This window comes from Symsagittifera roscoffensis, chromosome 3, assembly GCF_963678635.1.
Source record: "Symsagittifera roscoffensis chromosome 3, txSymRosc1.1, whole genome shotgun sequence".
In the NCBI taxonomy this organism is placed as follows: domain Eukaryota; kingdom Metazoa; phylum Xenacoelomorpha; order Acoela; family Convolutidae; genus Symsagittifera; species Symsagittifera roscoffensis.
In genome coordinates, this window is record NC_087064.1 from 26,865,775 (window position 1) to 26,882,389 (window position 16,615).

A 16,615-nucleotide genomic window follows, 5' to 3' on the forward strand; every position below is an offset into this window, starting at 1 on the left:
GACTTGTGACCACCTGATAACACAATGGATATCATGGTATGGTTGTACCATGACATTTCAGTCGGACAACGGCAAAGCCTTCGTGGGGGACCTGACGAAAGAATTAATGAAGAGGTCACACATTGCTCAAGCGCACTGAACGACCTACCATCCCCAGACCAACGGGTTAGTGGAGAGACAGAATAGAACATTGGTGAACATGCTGAGGGTATACTGCTCAAGAAATATGACCGACTGGGATAAATATCTGCCGCAAGTGGTAGGGGCATACAACAGAACGCAACACTCAACAATAGGAATCAGTCCCTTCATGATGTTGACGGGCAGGGAAAGAGCGATGCCTCTAACATTCTTTTACCCAGAATACGAAGGGGAAAAGACATCACCTCAAGCTTATGTGAAAGAACTGGTTAAGAGACAGCAGGAACTAAACGAGCTCTGCAGGAGGAACACAGCGCAGGCACAAATGAGACAGCGGAAGAAATACGATGAGAAAAAACTGCAAGCGAAACCATATGCAGTGGGCCAATACGTATGGGTCTTCCAGAATGGGTCTTCCAAAGGGACAAAGAAACTACTTAAGAAATGGAGAGGACCGTTCATGATAACGGAAGTGCACCAGCAAGGACGGTTCTACCGCTTGAGTACGGGGCGTGCAGCGCATTATGAAAACTTGAAACCTCATGTCCCATCCCCAGAAGACTGGTGCGTACCACAGAATATGGAGGGACTCGAGTACCTATTGGCGGAGCCAGCTTGCAAGGTCAACGAAAAGGGCACCAGAGAGAAAAATGATGGCGACGAGGAATTGAGTTCTGATGATAATGAAAAGATAGAAGCGGACTCAGAGGCGGAATCCTTTGTGGAAGAAGACTGGAACGATCCGGAGCAGGACGAGGTGCCAAAATGGACGGAACCAGACTTGCCGATAAGAGCAGGAACCAGGAGTGGTAATCGCAAACGGCCAGGTATGAGGTACAATAGGTAACGGGGATGACTTTTTGATTGATAAGATACAGCCTGATGAATTATGCAAAGAGCCACAGGAAGACTACTCCACACCGGAACAAGAGACGGATCTGGAACAGAGCGAGATAGAGAGGAGGGAAAATACAAACCTGAGAAAACTAGAGTGGATGCGTGATGTCAAGAGCAAAGGAGATGAAGAGCAAAGCATCCATCAGGTCGACGGGTCAGCAGAACAACAGGTGATAACAGAAGATCCCCTCTTCGGTTGGACACCAACCGACAGGCCGCTCGAGATACCGCCAGATAAGTTAGAACCAGCATTATCGACGGGGACGTCGATAAATATTTTTGTCCGGGGAGTGGGAGTAGGACTTACCTACACCGAAAATTTGATGATAAAGAAACTCAGAGAAGTGAGAGAGACCAGTGGGCTAGAACTGGACGAGGAAGAGGCCGAGCCTACCATAGGACGAAACTTCAAAACAAAATTTGAAATACCCAATGAATACTCGGAGAACATCCTGATAACGGACAGCGACTTCATCTTGTCAGATAGGACCAGCGCGATCTGTATAACGGCGGACATGAGCTTCAAATCAAGACTAGAGGCCGATTTCAAGAGAGAGTATCAGAACTTGGAGTTTCTATTCAGGCAGAGACCGGGGCTGGGACGAATGGCTGCGCTTCCCCCATCAGTCTCACAAGTTCCGGGGAAGTACTTGTGCTTTCTGGTAACGAGGGTCAATGAAAGGAACACAATAGACCCTGAGCACGTGATGCCGGCACTAACAAGGCTGCGAGACTTCATGGTCGAAAGAGGAATAATGGAGGTCTCGATGCCGGTCTATGACCTGAACAGGGGCAAGTTAAGCCCAAGGGAACTGTACGCTATCCTACACGTGGTCTTCGCAGAAACAGAAATAATGGTACACCTACACAAGAAATACTACTTGAGCATCGCCTGAGCTGCGGGTGGACAAGGGAGGTCTTGAGTTAGGGGTACATGGGGATCTAGAGTAGGGGTACATAGGGATCTCGGAGCAGGTAGATGGATTTTAACGTAATTGGCATGACAATTATAATTTAAAGAGTGACGGTGCTAAAACATTAAATGAATCTGCATGCTCTTAAAAAACTTCCAATTGAACTATTTTAGTAACACAAATGGAGAGATAATGTTTTAACCACAATAATGGGGGGTTTAGGTTAGGAACATAACACCTTAGTCTAAAAAGTGGATTTGTTTTTTTCAGATTGATGTGTTAAATCGAGTTGACGACCTAGACACACTCATTTGAAAAAGAAAAGAAGGTCTTGAACAAAGTTCACGATCAGCAACAATCGAAAGAGATATTTCTCGATAACTCAAGTTGGTTGGTACGGTAAAACTCAAGTTGGTTGGTAAGGCAAATCTCAAGTTGGTTCACAAGGTAATTCTCGAGTTGGGTAACACGTGAGATAATCTAAAGATTGTGACAATGGCAGATCGCTTTGGGAAATCTATGCCTGCGGCACCCAAGAGACCCACGCTGTACAAACGCTTGAGGGATCTGGACTACACCCAGATCGATGAGAGGATGGCGGTGATGTTGAATGCCATCCTGCAGTTAGAGGCGCAGGGGGAATGCAGAGAATCAGCGACAGAAGCTGTTTTGATGGTTGGCTACACGACGGAAGGGATATCCAATCAAGAACAGACCAGATGGTTGTCCTGGAATGTGGACGGAGGCGTGAGAGGGTTCGACCTGGCGAGGAATCCCGGCCTGAATAACAACACAGAATATGGTGCGGGAGAATTTCCACTTCCCGCCAGACCGCCTGCAGGGCTCGCGGCTCAATCCACGAGCAGGCCGTCGTCCATGATACGGTCTCAACAGACAGAGGAGGCATACCCGGACCTCAGCAGCCTGAAGAGGGAACTAGAGAGGACAGAGAGGGAGAGGGACAAGGCAAACCTCGACAGGGATAGCGCGAAGCTTGAGAGGGACCAGGCAAACCTGGGAAGAGAACAGGCGGTCCTCGAGAGAGATCAGGCGTGGAGTGATCTCAGCATGCTCAGGGCGGAGTACCTGCAAGAGCAGAGGGTCCGAGAAAACGAGGCGAACTGCGAGCAGCTGAAGTCGGAAATGGAGAAGCTCCAGAGAAGACAACGAGAGCGTGCAAGACAGAAAGAAAAAAGGACAGGAGCAAGAGAGCCAGCCACCACAGCATCGAGACCTGAATCGCGAATGGAGGTGGATGAGGCTCCTAGGCCCAGCGGCCGTTTTAACTTAGACCGGGCGGCCCAGGAGCACATGAATGAGGGCCTAGAGGGGTGGATACCACCCGAGCCGTTACTCAATGTGCATAGCCTGGATACGCAATCGGTGCGGCCCTTGATGGAGGTCAAGCTCCCAGGTTATACCCCCAGTTCAACCACAAGCGCTAGCCAAGCTGGGTCGGGTTCATCACGTCTCAAGGCACTACAAGAGAGGATGCAGTCGAGAGCCCGTGACGATTCAGTGAAAGAAGGGCGACATCGTACTTGGAGAGACCATCCAGTTAGGAAAGTGACAATCGCGAGTTATAAGAAGAATAAAGATGGCGGATACCACAGGCACAAGCGGATAGATTGGGTGGCAGCGCAGCGGGCCAGGAGGGACTGCTTCCATGATGCGTCCTGGGCTGAATATTTCACTCAACCCAGGATACCGGATGGTGCAGTTCACCTGATCATAGGGGACAGCTTGATACGGGTGCTGACGCGGGTCCAGTCATACTGGCAGGTTGGGGTCTTGAGCTTTTCTGGAGCGGCGACACCGCAGATGTTGGCGTCCCTGGAGATGTTGGATATGGTCAAGATGTATACGGTCACTCTGATGATGGGGACCAATGATGTGTCTAGAGGGGAATCTAGGAAGGTAATGAAGTTACAAGAGAAGATGATTTGTATCCTTCAAGAGCTGAGGATTTGGTTTGATCCCACAATACTCACTATCGGTACGGTCCCATACAACATGATGTTTGATCAGCATGCGATGGAAATGAATGAGAAGGTGCGAAATATTAATGGGGAAATCAGGCAGATTCAGCAGAGAAGCGTGCTCCCCGTGAGGTTGCTGGACGTGGCCGACCTGATGGAACAATCCCTCCCGCGTGATGCATCCTCGTATGGCATTCACTTCGACGCGCCCAACGGAACGAAATGGCTAAATGATGTCTTCCAGAGACACATAAACCAGCTAGAGTCGGACCTGATAGAAATGGCCCAGTTCCACTTGGGTCCACCCCCGATCCCTCCTTTCGATGTCCCTATTTCCCTATCTAGCCGTCTGGGAGCGAGAGCTGGTTCGAGAGATAGTTCGAGGATTAGCCGGACCAGGCAACCAGGGTCCACACCGGTGGAGGCTAAGGAGGCGGAGTCTTCTACGCCCCAGAGTACGCTGGTCTCATCGGTAGTGGTGCTGGACGACAAGAGGATGAAGAGGACAAAAGAGGCGATCAAGACGCGATATTCGGAGAGGACAAAAGAGTTGCATCTGGAGGATTTGGAGTGCAGAGAGGAGTTAGCGGATCTAGCGGACTCAAGGATGTGTCACACGAGGACTTGAGTCGACAACATTGTGTGGATTGGTTAAAAGCCCATGAAGCGCACTTCTCGAGAGCAAAGAAGATGGAGGCAGCCGACTTGACCGGGATCCCGCTGAAGTCGGTGATGGGTCCGATAAACTACAGACCACTTAAGCAGTTGGGAAGTCCTAGACTTATAGTGGAACCTCCCAAGCACCGAATAAGTGTATTCCGAATCAGGGTGGCAACTCCCGCACAATATAGAGTGGTAGAGAAGCTGCTTGAGCCGGGGGACATGGGACTCCCGGATGCCGCGTACGAGGGCGCTAGGTTAGGTATGGCAGACCCTGTGGAAACTCACAGTTGTCGAAAACGCTGGCAGTATATGATCGATCAGACCCGGGAGCGGCAAGAGTGATTATTGTAGCAAGCTCAGATTTTGAAGGGACGTCTCCCAAGTTGTTTTGGCCGGAAACCTAGGTGTATTTGCTGCCTGACGCCGAGCTAAATTAGATGCTAACCCTGGTGGTAGCGATCAAGTCCGAAATGCCTTGTGAGCCGGAGTTGCTGCTGTTTGCAGGAATGAACGATCACTTGCATTCGGCAGGATTACTAGAGCACCTGAAGGGAGAGGCGCCAACGCCCATGAAGATCTGGGAGGCGATTCAAACGTTGTTCGCTGCGATCAACGAGGTACAAGAGTCGGTGGCTTCTAGATTCGGACCCAAGACGAGAGTGGCGTTTACGACGTCCCCGGGCTACGCGATTATGCCACCTGCTTTGCAGTTCGTGTATGCCATGTTGATCCTGATAGCGGAAGGGAACGCGTGGCGGGTATTGATGGCTGCCCCCAATCGCAAGCTAGAGCCGACAAACTTGAGGCTCCTGAAGTCAGAACTGGCAGCGGCATGGGCTGATGTGTCTCATGCCTTGAGGTGATTTTATGAATTGGCGGACATCCTTGTGGTACTGGACGAGGTCATCTTGCTTGAGATCTCGAACCTGGCTTGACAGTTGAAGTTTAGTCCAGAAATTGGGAATGACCACCCGGCAATTAACCACTTGGCAGCGAGTCTATGGTTTCGAAGCATGGATTTGATTATTACGAGCTCCACCAGTAAGGCGAGGGGACCGAGCAACGAGAGAAAGAATGTGGCTGCGGCCGAGAAACAGTTGGAAGCAATGGCATAACGTCTAACGCAGGAGAGAGGCAGTTGGCCGTTCCTGACATCAAGGCTAGAGAATGCCACGGACAAGACGCGGGAGAGTGCACCACTTCTCATCAAGCAGGTATGGGAGTTTCTCGAGAGACAGTTGGAAGTGGCAGAGGACAGGGACATGACAGTAGGACGATTTGTCACGGCAGTAAATGAAGTTACCATTGGGGGGTTCTGGAGGTAACACGCGAAGGGTGATCTGAAGACGAGGAATTCTTGAGTCATTGTTGGGAGAAGAGGTACATGGCTAGAGTGTTCTACGCGAGAGATACCATCTTCGACGCGTTCGTGCAGGAATTGCTGCACATGCCCATAAATCTCTTGCTGGCCCTATACTTGGTCTACCCCAGGTATCTGTTTAACATGGGTCCGGCTTACATGTTCAGTAGAGGTGTGGAAACACTGCGAATCGATAGGTATTTAACACTAGTGCTCTTGACCTACGGAGAGCTGACCGCATTTCATAGATTGATGAAGTATGGAGAGCCTCTGTCGATCGGGAAAGCCTATCCCAGCACGGAGACCTACTCATACAAATGTACGGCCGGATTGAAGACGCTGTTGGTGGAATACCACTTGATGCAGAATCGATACCTGACGGGAGAAGAGAAGAATCTCAAAACGAAAGAGGAATGGAAGGAGGCGAATGGAAGCATGCCTCTCTTGACGGATCTATGTCTAGCCATGAGATCTGATCCCCTAGGGATGATCAGAGGGCTTGAGGAGGTGGTGACCTGCATCTACGGACCGGCGGCAGTGACATATGCCTTTCCCGACCCGCTTGTGATGGCGTATCGACACTCAGTGGCGCACGTGAGCTTAATAAGCGTGCTACACGGAACCGCGCTGAATTGGTGCGGGCAAGAAAAGCTGAGGGCACGGATGAGCGACACATTGCTCTTCGGGAAGGTGAAAGATCCCGAACTAATGGTACTCAACTTCCGGGGGCAGCTGCAGTGCAGAATGGGGGGAAAACGTGAGGGTCCCATTGAGGCCTACCCCAAGTTCTGGAATTTGAACCCCCTGGCAGCGGATAAGCACGAGCTCTTGAGAATCCCGGCATGGAAGGGGAGTTTTGATCTGGTGAAGAGAGAGCTAGAGACAATACTTGAGCGAGAGATTCTGCCAACCGTGGTCCCAGAGTTCCCGATAGTCAGGAGAATGACACTGGGGATGAATATGGTCCCGTTGATGGTCCCGTTGATGGTCCCTTCCCTATACGCGAGAGCCATGGTGGAGAAGCAATAGCAGGAGTTCACAGACGGTTGGGACCCCTTGTTCATAGGGTACACAGCCGCAGTCTGTTTCCACACATGCGACATTAAAATAAACTCGTGGACGACTCAAGCGAAGAAAATGAGAGGCTCAATGCCTCCAAAATTCGAGGTTCGATCAAGCGAATCTAGAGAATATGTTGCCGGTATGGGACGAACGACGGGAGAATGATCGTGACAGAAGGACACATCGCGTTGAAAGATCAAACGAAATTCGCCACTCGAAAGTACCGGGCGCCCTACGGGTTAGAGCGGGTGGAGATGAAACAGGAGGAGAAAGAGCTGGACGCTGCAGGCTCCTTATATGTAACTCTTACGGAACACAAGAAGCCGAATCCAATAACACCCTCATCGCTATCAGTGGGCACCCCTGGAGATAAGAGGAGCGGTCCCGTAGAAAACAGATTTAGGGACATACTTGAGAAAAGGCGAGCCGAATCAGAGGCAGAAAGCATGGATGAGACTCTCAGTGAAGCAAGAGAGGAAATGGAAGTGGGTGATACGCCAGAACCAAAACCAGCTGAGGAGGATTTCACCGCTCAGCAACTGTTGCAGGACCTAAGCGGTGATGATTGGGCGGCACAGGGCCACGCCACCTCTGACATCATCCCCTCGGAAGAACCTGGAATTACCCTTGACCAGCGAAACTTCCAACATGGGAATGATACTCTTGAGTACAGAAGAGAGTAAGAAGAACAGTTTCGAAGGGAATAAGAGCATGTTCTTGGGGACTCTGAATGAGAAGGCATGGAGGGAATTCTTGGGTGAATTTAATCAGAAGATGGAAAGTGAGATCACACTAGATGACTTCAAAGAAGAGCTGTGGAGCACAGTGGTGAAATTCGGGGAACCTGTCTTGATGGGCACCGGGCTGGATGAGAAAGCAAGAAAGGAGTTACTGAACAAGATGGTCAAATTGAGAGAGACGCGACAGAAGACCGGGAACGATGAATGTAAAGACAGCTCTACTCAGAAACAAAAAAAAACTGATGATAAAATGATTAAGGTTAAAGGGAAGGATAGACTTAAGACTAGTAATATGATTAAAGATATTAATATCCTTAAGGCTCGAGAAGGGGGAGGCAAGAGTCGGGAAGGTTGGACCGGGACAAAGAGGTCGAATCGGTGATGATAGTGACGACGCCCCCAAGCAGAGGTATGAAGTCTCGGAAGATGAAACGGGAGGTAGAGGAGTTGAGCAGCCCGTCGGCGGATGCTGTCTCTGAAAAGAACTTGAGGGAGACTGCCCCTATGATTCTAGCGAGGTGGAAGACTGCAGCCTACAAGAGTAGCTCCAAACCAAGGAAGCTAGCCGAAGTAGTGAAGGAGATAGAGGTCTCGACGAGTCTGGCAACGGAAAAAGCTTTCAAACCTCAGAAGGCAGGCTCGAAAAAGGGTTCGACGAATGGACAAACATGGGAAGTGGATGTTGACAAAGAATGGAATTCGAGCGAACATCAAGCTATTGGCAAACAAGTGACCAGCGACCCTCTTGAGAAGAATGCGACAAGGAACACGGCTCGACCTTGGTGGGTGGCCCTAGAGACGATGAAGGAATTGGAGGACTGTCTGAAGAAGCTTGATTGCGGGGTGTTCCGCAAGCGTCGCAATTGGGCTACTCAAAAAGCCGAGGTCAACAAGTTGGAATTGGGAAGTCAGCTAAAGCCGACTTGGCAGAGCTTGTTGCGGGATTACTTTGAGGAGGCGATGAGAACACCTTCGTCCGCATTGCCTCTGATGGCAAATCCCTTCGTTAGAACAGCGGGGCAGCTGATGTTCGCGTGGAGCCTAGTGGGAATAGAATTGGAGGTATTGACTTAACTTGATAAATTGAAATTGGGCAACGAAAGCCTAGAAGTATACCAGATGCTGGTACAGCATGTCGCGAGAGATAATTCCGGGATGAGTCAGGCGAGAAGAAAAGATAGCACTTGTTTCTTGAGGTGGATAATGTCCGTAATGACTAAGAGTACCGTCCAAGCGTGTCATCAGAAGGCCATGGGGAGCAAAACCATTGAGAGAAGAGTCTCCACCGTCATACTGAATGTGTACCAGAGTACGGGGATCGAGAAGGAAGATGACTCGAGGCAATCCCTAGAGAATCATGGGAAACTTGATGAAATACGAAGATTCCAGAACAAGAAATTTGAAGGGGCATGATGTGCATCGTAACTTGAACTTGACTGAGGATTACCCGAGAATCAACAAACGGGGAGAGTACCAATATGTTTCTGGAGTGATGGGGATAGCGTACAACCCTTTCTTGAACTCAGAGGCCGGGAGCGCTCACAGGAATCACGAGGTGACGGAGCTATTGAAGTTTTGGACAGAGAAGATAATCGTAATTGACTCAATGGAGAGGGAGAAACTGAGCCTAGGCCTGCTACTTGAGGCGACACCCAAGGTGATAACCGTACCGCGCTCGAGTAAGAGAGTTTAATTGAGAATGGGGAATGAAAATGGCATGATGACTACGAATTTGGGAACGATTTGGAAATTGCTGAGACCCTCCTGGTGTCCACATCCCCATGCAAGTTTGATTGAGGAAGTCACGGAACGAGTGAGGCTAACACCAACAAAAGATGAGAATCTAGGAACTTTGGACGTGATACACAAATTGATCCTACCACAGAGTAAAAAGTCGGGCGAAGCAACGAGTAAGCTAGGATCAGTAAAGAAGTTGGAACCTGGCAGCTGTCTTGACTTGACGTGCGAAGGCGGAGAGCACACCTGTGATGGACAATCATATGTCAGAATACAATCTTTCCAGAGAGAAGACCTAGTCGCTTGGTTTGGCGACATAACAGAAAGAGAGAAGAGCGAGGTGCAGATAGTGGCTGAGTGCTATACGAACACTACAGTGAATATAGCAACGGCGCTGGGGTTCTTCTCTAGAATGTTTAGTCTGCAATCACTTGAGATGCTGGAGTCTGAACACCATCTGGTGACTGCGTTAAGCGTGGAGTCGTGGCCGGGGGCGTTGCAAACCACCCAGAAACATATCAGAGGGTGGAAGATTGGTCTAGAGGCGGAGATTGGATTTCCCGTGAGCGAAGTTTATGGTCTGCCTGTAAATGCAAAATCCTTGGTGGGATCAGTAATGACCAACCTATGTGGGAGCCACTATCCATTGCACATGGCAATGGTGGAGGTGTCCAGCCAAAGGATACTAGTGGACAAGGCCTTCTCGGTACCCAAGTGCGTACGACTGGCTCGAATGTCGCATCATTCACATAGGCTGTTGAGGAAGATCCTGGGATTGGTGCCAATGGCACAAAGAGATGACTTGAGTGAAATCTGGGGGGAAGAACTATTGGGCTTAGAAGACGAAAACACGACTGATTTCGAGAGACAAAATGACATCGGGAAGCCGATGAATAGTGTCCCAGCGCAGGAGGAAAATGATATGACGCACGAGAAAATGATGGAACCAGAGCCTCTGCTGGAAGCCTCGGGAGAACGCAATCTCCGAAGCATAGAGATTACACATGGGGAATGCCCATACCATTGCTTGGCACAGACAGTGTGGTACCCGGAGCACTCGAACCTCTGCTTAGTGTGGGATGTGGAAGAAGTTCGTTCAATCGGATTACCCGATCATTAGCAGAAGGTGACCATCTTGGTAGTGAGTACGATGTTGGCGTTGCGATGGATCGAGGAGAATGTGACGAAATATAGGGAGTCGAAGACACCAACGGCGGAATCGATATACGCTATCGATTATAGCAGAAGACTAGAGTTATTCGAGACGGCGTGCAAGTTATTTGCCATACCCATGGAGATCAAGCACGTATGGAGCCGCGTGAGATTCTTCCTGTGGTTTCGAGCGACGTTAACATCTTGGTTGTATATGATGACGAAAGACCACTTGGAAAAACATAGTAAAGAATATCGGCATTTCCTGGCAGAGATATGACCGGAAGCCTTCAAGAGACCTTTGGTGACCCATCGAAATGCAATCACGACAGGTTGGAAAAGAGTCGGTAGGGTGTCTGGAGACAATACCAAAGCGAGAGAGTCGATATTGGAGGAGGACTTGGCGAAGAACGTGAGCTTGCACAATTCCTTTTGCTTGAACAGGGAATTGAAAGTGAAAGGTTTACCAAATCAGGCAGAGAGGTTGCAAGAGCAGAGGGAGTGGATGCGATCCTTCGAACAATTAAAAGCGTGGGAAGAGATCGTAATCAGTTCCGATGATGAGGAACCGCTGCTAAGGCAGATCACGGTGTCAAACTCATCAGGGCCTAGCACTTCGAAAGCTAGGAATACGAAATGAGCAGAGGTCTCAATGTGGGTTTCTTGAGTCTTGAGATAGAAAGAAAGGGGCTCGAGTGTGAATTCGGATGAAATCCGGGTCACGAAAAAGAAATTGTAAGGAAACAAAATAATTGTTATTAATATGCTATAATTATTATGTAAATCAAAATGTTGCATGACAATTTCCTGATTGGATAGGACAAAAGAAATTTTAATTCATTAGCCTGCAAAGCAGGAATTAAAAGTGCAGGTGTATGCAGATATTGATTGCTGTTTAGCGAAAGTGTGACAATTTTACATGGTTGTGATTTTTGGGGTGTAGATAAACTTAAGTCTGCTGCAAACTTCTTTAAATGACCACTGGCACTATCTTGAGCTACACTCAGAATTCTGGGGCCTATCTGGCAGACGGCACAACGCGATGAGGACATCGATCTTGAGTCCGGGGAGTATGTGCCAGTCGGTCATATTTGGAAGTTTGACCTTGAGGAATACGAACTACGTAATTTTGGGATAAAATGTAATTTTTCAAAAGTTCGAATTGAGCCTGTCATGCTCAACGTTCTCGCGAAAACTGAAAATCTCAGAAATACAAGATCAGAACAACCGAATTACAATCGCGGGAAAAAAATTGAAAAAAAACAGCGGGAAATTTCTATTCGCAATTTCCAGATATAAATCAAACGCGAGTAGAGCTGTCCTATCCTGAATAGGAAGCAGAGCGATTGTAAACAGAGCAAAGACAAAGAAGAAGTGAACCAGAGTGAACCCTCAGTGGAAAGGTGGACAGCTGGGGTAACCCAATGGTCCAGTTCCAAAACTTAATTCTCGAGTCAAAACTTATTTCCCTTGCTGGAATTTATTAGTAGCAAACTTCTCAAGTTATTATACTAAATGCTAGAGTTGTTGATTAATTTAGTTCTCCCAATTCTCGAATGTGCCGATATGTGAGTACTCAATTTAATTTTCTGGAGTGTGTTTTATGATTGTTATGTTGTGGCAAGGAGAGTTTCAGGTTGATTCATCTGAAATGGATCAAAGTTCCACTGTCTAATAAAAAGTAAGCAAACGGACTGTTCCGACCCTATTTTTAACGGCGTTCGCGTATTTTGGGTATTTTGAGACCTAATTATGGGGATGTTCTTATTTTCTAGAGTGGGGGTATTTTGGTAGTGGCTTTAAGCTGTAACGGGTTTTTAGTCTCACGTCGCAAGTGAACCGAATTGCCTCCAACCATTCGAGGTGGAAAAACACAAGAGATAGTGTCCCTGACTCTTGAGCCAATGGTTATAGGGCCTATTTTTCTTTAACCTCATATGTGACCGAAGTAGGCGACTGTTACATGACGTTAATTGGACGATCCGACAAATCGGGAAGGGTTAGTTTTGACTGACATACTAATTTTCAATTTTTCGAACTGGAGGTGGAAGACACGTAATCTTTTATTATTTCGCACCCACTGAAACTGCGAAATCAGAACAACAAATGTCTCAGTGACAACAACAACGAAAAAACGGCGGAAGGTTGAGATTGTTGTGAGGAATTGTCAGAAACCACTCCGAGTTGCAACGATTGAACGATTGTGCCGCTACAATTGTTACAGAGCAGTTCACAAGAACCAGGAAGGGTGTTGGGACGACGTGTCCAGCCTTCCGAGAAGAAATAAGAGCGTTATTTTTCCGGATTGCAGAATCCGGAAGGGTCTCGGGAGAGAACTGTAACTCGGTATTTTAACAACTTTCAGCTTCTCGGAATGTTTTGAGTTGAAATTAATTGATACCAAATTCGTTTTCAGATAATGAGAAGCTAAGAGTTGGGGAAAAGGGTTGATCCATCTTCGATGGAGATGATGGTTTTTATCTACTGATCAAAATAATAGTAGTATAATAAATAAGTGTCGCCTTGTTTTTAGGAGTGACCTCGTGGTCTCGGGATACTGAGACCCAGCCATGAGCTCACTATTTTGCATATAATTAAATCAATCAGAGCGTTCTGATTCAAGCCGGAAACAGTAACGTTTTTTTTGTCGAGCCGATGTTAGAAAGACCACCAATAGAACTGGCTTTGGCAGAGACGGTGAAAAGCATGCAGAGATGTGTTTAGACGCTAGCCAGTCGTTTTAGAACCTAGCTTTATTTTCCGTCGATATGTACTTCCGGGCGAATGTTACAAGAATTGACCCCTGAGGCACACCACGGTGTACTGGAAATGGCTCGGATACTGCTTGTCCAATGCGAACGGTTTGTTCTTTATGTGTTAGATAACTTTTTAGCATCTATGAACATTGTACTGTGAAACCACAGCTCCTAAACTTTTCAATGATCTATGCGTGGTTCACCTTGTCGAGTGCCTTTTGGAAATCTAGGTAGAGGCAAGCCAGGTAATTTGTTTCGATATTATCATAGAAAGTGTATACCTCACGGAGATACTCAATGAGGTTTGTAACTGTAGATTATTTTTGACGGAAGCCGTGTTGTGAGTTTGAGATGCTTAATTTTACTGATGAAATCATTTTATCAAAAATTAATTTTTCTAACACCTTTGAGATAACCGTTAGTAGATTTATTGGTCGGTAGTTTGAGACAAGTTGTTTGTCTCCCTCTTTGAAGATAGGAACAATTTCGCTTATTTTCCATGTTGACGGAAAAACACATTAGCAATTGTGTTAAAAAGTAGATACAGAGATTTAGAGATAGAACAGCTTGATTTTTTCAAAAGAATGTTTTCAAGGTTATCAGGCCCTTTGGCTTTGTTGATATCCAAACTCTGACTCAGAAGCTTCCAGTTAAATTAATTCAAAATCTTTAAATTAATTAAAGAGGTTCAATTATTTTAATATAAATAAAAATTTGAGAGGTGAACTGTGATTGGCTTATTTCTTAAAAAGATTGCTAAGAATTAAAATGTGTTTGAGTTATTCTAAATTTTGGTTTATTTTTTAACACGATGGTTTAGAACCAAAATGTGTATGAGTTACAGTAATTATAATTTGTATATTGGTGTTTTGTCGTCTTCTAGATTAGTCTTTTTGTAAAATCCTGACGATGCACACATAGTTGAGAAAACAATTGTAAATTACTTTTTATCAAAAAATTTTTTTTGAATTTGTCAGCTCGGACTTTTTTTTTAGAAAGTTCAGACTTTTTCAAAGTTGTTATTTTTTGTCCGTACAAGTTTTTTTTTTTTATAATCCACATCCATATCAGTAGGATTCTAAGTCTAATTTTGACTGGAATACGTGATGACGGGACTCCTGACTGTATCCTCGGTTACTATGATACCTTTGACCTTCTGATTATCGATAAAAAAAAGTCCCCGCAAAAAAAAAATATGGCTTTATGGGTTCCTTGTCTCCCCAGTTGAAGTGTTTGAGTCATATTTCGATCGCCACGAAAAATAAGTTATGTGGTTCAGTTTTAAATTAAACCGAAACATATCCGCTACGTGCTCATGGGTTAACAAACTCCACTCGTATACTGGCTACATCGTCCCGATTATAACTTACTGTTCACAAACTTGGTCACCAAGTAGAGCCAAATTAGTAAGTTTCGAACGAGTACAAGTAATGGCCACAAAGTGGATTCTTAATTACAATCTTGACTACTAAGGAAGACTAGTCAAACTTAAACTACTGCCATTATGCCTCTACGTTGAAATGCACGATCTTCTCATGAATTTATCCTTAGTAAATTCCAAATATGACATATCAATTGCTGTTGAATCTTCTAAGGAAGAAAAAACTCGCCAACACAGCAGAGGAGAACATGCAGTCAACAAAAACAGACTGAACAAATCAGACGAAAACTTTTTTCACAGAACGAAACTCTTACACAACATCGTCATCAAACACTAAGAAGAATATGGGAACCAGGGAACCAACTTGACAAAAAATCAATAAGCAAACTTTATTGGTATTACTTTGTCAGAAAATTCAATTATCTAAACAGATGCACTTGGAGAATTATCTGCAAATGCATTCACTGTAACAACTGGAAAAAACTCAAACTTAACTTGATGAAAACATGTAAATGACGGGACTCATAAACCCTTGGGAAGCGTGACTTCCCAGAAGCCTCAACTACTTTTACTACTACTACTACTTCTACTACTACTAATTGGAACCAAAATAAAGGCACAAGTGCAAACATTACCAACAGCAACATAGCCTATAAAACTATGAAATTTAAGTTGAAGATTTATTTTTTATCTAGTTTCGTGAAGATCCCTCTTTGGCAACCTATGAAAAAAAAACATCGTGGAAACAATTTGATTTTATTCGGTGGCGAAGTAATTTTTGTTACCAGAATTTTCTGTAAATATACATTGTACATGACTGAACAAAAATTGCATGACATACACTTGGATCATGTTATTATCGCATCATAAATTGCATCATGTTATTGAATATCATTTTACAATTAAAGTTTTCATATTTTGTTTCGATCGACCCGACCGAAAAGGGCTATGTTTCGACCAAAGGTAACGTAAGTGTTTTCGACGCAGGCCTGCTATTTTTCGACCGACTCGGCCAAACTGGTTGTGTTGATGGAAGCAAAATTGTGTTCATTCGAAACATAAATGTAACACCTCAGCGGGGGTCTGCTCCCGGCAGGCAAACACGCCGGATTTTATTTCGATGATAAAATTTTCCAGGCATGTACACTTTATTCTAGATCGTATTTGTTATGTATTTTCATATTTTGGGATCTGCTCAAGATGGATAGTGCAGATCACGCATATCAGGTACATATACTTACTTATTTATCAGATTTTATGAAAAAAATGAGCCTTTTCAGTCAATGACCTATTGTTCACTCTTTCATCTGTTTTTTGATTTTATGATTTTTGACTCTTGCTTGGTAGTTTTTTTTTTAAGCTGAGCCTAATTTATGTTTTTTTGGCTGGATTTTGTTCATTCACCTTTTCCAATTGTTTGGTGATGACGGTGATGTTTCTGGTTTGAGAGATTGACAGGTCTTCTACAGTGTTCTGCATTGAATCTCGCTGCTTTGCTCTAGAACGATGATTCGAATACAGATGAAGGAGGAATGGAAGTGGAATGGCTGCGCGCTGTGGGATTAGATACTGCAGTTGAGCAATTTGAAAAGGGAAATATAATTGAAGACGCCACTGTTAAACAGCAACTGTCATTTTTGACACGTCAGCAACGCGTTACTGTCGAAAAGCGGCTAACCCTCCTTAATAAAAGGTAAAATTTCAGCTGCTAATTCATTTTTACGTCGAGAATATGTTACTATTCATATGCCTAAGCATTTATCATGCTACATTGCTGTATACAACATTTCTAGGCCTACGGCTTTTCATGTTCACATCGTTGTTTCATACAAT

At 45.7% G+C, this 16,615-nt stretch overlaps 2 protein-coding genes across 2 annotated transcripts in view; both read left to right on the plus strand.

Moving 5' to 3' along the window:
- Positions 1-16,615, plus strand: part of LOC134841275 (rho GTPase-activating protein 18-like) — a gene marked incomplete in the record, with an annotated part of 195,183 nt that overhangs the window by 158,277 nt on the left and 20,291 nt on the right. Inside the window, 2 exon segments of the mRNA XM_063857156.1 lie at positions 15,937-16,009; positions 16,285-16,475. Of these exon segments, the coding sequence (XP_063713226.1) occupies positions 15,983-16,009; positions 16,285-16,475 (218 nt within the window).
- Positions 1-16,615, plus strand: part of LOC134841276 (prolyl 4-hydroxylase subunit alpha-1-like) — a 538,710-nt gene that overhangs the window by 158,268 nt on the left and 363,827 nt on the right. The window lies entirely within an intron of this gene.